General features: G+C 50.2%; 1 protein-coding gene across 1 annotated transcript in view; it reads right to left on the bottom strand.

The window, feature by feature from the left end:
* The window catches only part of lama2 (laminin, alpha 2), a gene marked incomplete at its 5' end in the record, with an annotated part of 265,649 nt that overhangs the window by 56,297 nt on the left and 206,852 nt on the right, over nucleotides 1–2,500 (bottom strand). The window contains 2 exon segments of the mRNA XM_083643211.1: nucleotides 742–840; nucleotides 2,166–2,308. Of these exon segments, the coding sequence (XP_083499337.1) occupies nucleotides 742–840; nucleotides 2,166–2,308 (242 nt within the window).

Genomic DNA, 2,500 nt, shown 5'->3' with positions numbered 1-2,500 from the left:
TTACACCTGCTGCAGTGCACTGGCTCTCCTGTAGAGCTGAACAGTAAGTTTACACCTGCTGCAGTGCACTGGCTCTCCTATAGAGCTGAACAGTAAGTTTACACCTGCTGCAGTGCACTGGCTCTCCTATAGAGCTGAACAGTAAGTTTACACCTGCTGCAGTGCACTGGCTCTCCTATAGAGCTGAACAGTAAGTTTACACCTGCTGCAGTGCACTGGCTCTCCTATAGAGCTGAACAGTAAGTTTACACCTGCTGCAGTGCACTGGCTCTCCTATAGAGCTGAACAGTAAGTTTACACCTGCTGCAGTGCACTGGCTCTCCTATAGAGCTGAACAGTCACGTGACGTCTCTTCACGCGGAACTGACTTTCCCATTCATTTTCTCCATAGACATTTAGAAAAATGGCTGGAACCAAGCCAACCCGTGACCTACTGAATTGTGAGTGACCATAAAACTCTTTTTGTCTTTATTTTTGTTTTTGCTCCAAGTGAAATATGTTATGGTGAATTTTTTGAATTTGCAGGAAAAAACTACCGCTCCACTCGGCTTAGTCTTTGTTAAGGTGCTGGAAGCAATGAGTACGTAATAAAAAGAAAAGAAAATAATGAGAGAGAAACAGAGAGAGAGAGAGAGAGAGAGAGAGAGAGAGAGGGAGGGAAAGAGACAGAGACAGAGTGAGAGAGAGAGGCAATAAGAGAGAAAGTAAGACAAAAACCCAGGCAGACAGAAGCATGTGTACCCGGCTGTGGAGCTGGTCCATCTCGGTGACCAGGGAGCCCAGGTTGGAGTCTGCCAGCTGCAGCAGCCTCTCTGGGGCTTTCTGTGGCGACAGCATGTGCTGCAAGGAGAGAAACACTCAGATCAAAGACTCACAGAGAGTTAGCCCTGGGCCAGACTTCTGAACCATATGACCCATTCAGCCCCGGACCAGACTTCTGAACCATATGACCCATTTAGCCCCGGGGCAGACTTCTGAACCATATGACCCATTTAGCCCCGGGGCAGACTTCTGAACCATATGACCCATTCAGCCCTGGGCCAGACTTCTGAACCATGACCCATTTAGCCCCGGGCCAGACTTCTGAACCTGCCAGACTTCTAAACCTGCCAGACTTCTGAACCATATGACCCATTCAGCCCTGGGCCAGACTTCTGAACCATATGACCCATTCAGCCCTGGGCCAGACTTCTGAACCATGACCCATTTAGCCCCGGGGGAGACTTCTGAACCATATGACCCATTTAGCCCCGGGCCAGACTTCTGAACCTGCCAGACTTCTGAACCTGCCAGACTTCTGAACCGGCCAGACTTCTGAACCGGCCAGACTTCTGAACCGGCCAGACTTCTGAACCACATGACCCATTTAGCCCCGGGCCAGACTTCTGAACCTGCCAGACTTCTGAACCTGCCAGACTTCTGAACCTGCCAGACTTCTGAACCTGCCAGACTTCTGAACCTGCCAGACTTCTGAACTGGCCAGACTTCTGAACCTGCCAGACTTCTGAACCTGCCAGACTTCTGAACCTGCCAGACTTCTGAACCGGCCAGACTTCTGAACCGGCCAGACTTCTGAACCGGCCAGACTTCTGAACCACATGACCCATTTAGCCCCGGGCCAGACTTCTGAACCTGCCAGACTTCTGAACCTGCCAGACTTCTGAACCTGCCAGACTTCTGAACCTGCCAGACTTCTGAACTGGCCAGACTTCTGAACCTGCCAGACTTCTGAACCTGCCAGACTTCTGAACCTGCCAGACTTCTGAACCGGCCAGACTTCTGAACCGGCCAGACTTCTGAACCTGCCAGACTTCTGAACCGGCCAGACTTCTGAACCTGCCAGACTTCTGAACCTGCCAGACTTCTGAACCTGCCAGACTTCTGAACCTGCTAAGCTAACTAGCCGGAGGACGCGTCGCTACCGTTCTACTGCACGCACAGAGAAGAGAAGGGCATCTATCTTCTTGTCTTACTATCAGGAATATGGCAAATATGCGACTCTTAAAATGTTGGCGTGTTCCTTTAAAAGGCTATGAAATGAAAGCAGCTTTGATGGGATAGAATTTGTAACTTCATTTCATCAACATCCCTGTGTTGTCAAAGTGTTCAGTCATCAGAGTGTTTACATGGAGAATGAAGACAAGGTAATGCATGTGTTTGTTTACCTTGAGTTCCTCGGTCATGTTCTCAAAGCGGTACAGGACCTTATAAGGAGGTGGCAGGGGTGAGGTCAGGGTGACGTCGGTGATGATGCGATAGAGGCGGTCCATGTCGCTGATCAGCAGGCCGGAGCAATCGTCGTCACAGGCTGGACACACACACATACAGCACGCATGCACACACACACACACACACACACGGTGAGCACCAGTGAGAACAATTAAATTCATTTAGAGAGGTTTGCTCCCATGTGTGGGTGTGTGCGCACGTGTGTGTGTGTGTGTGTGTGTGTGTGTGTGTGTGTGTGTGTGTGTGTTAAAAAAGGCCCAGTATCTGAAAA

The sequence above is a fragment of the Poromitra crassiceps genome (genome assembly GCF_964638095.1).
Source record: "Poromitra crassiceps genome assembly, chromosome: 9".
In the NCBI taxonomy this organism is placed as follows: domain Eukaryota; kingdom Metazoa; phylum Chordata; class Actinopteri; order Beryciformes; family Melamphaidae; genus Poromitra; species Poromitra crassiceps.
The sequence above is the reverse complement of the archived record's forward strand: the minus strand, read 5'-3'. Positions and strand labels throughout refer to the sequence as shown.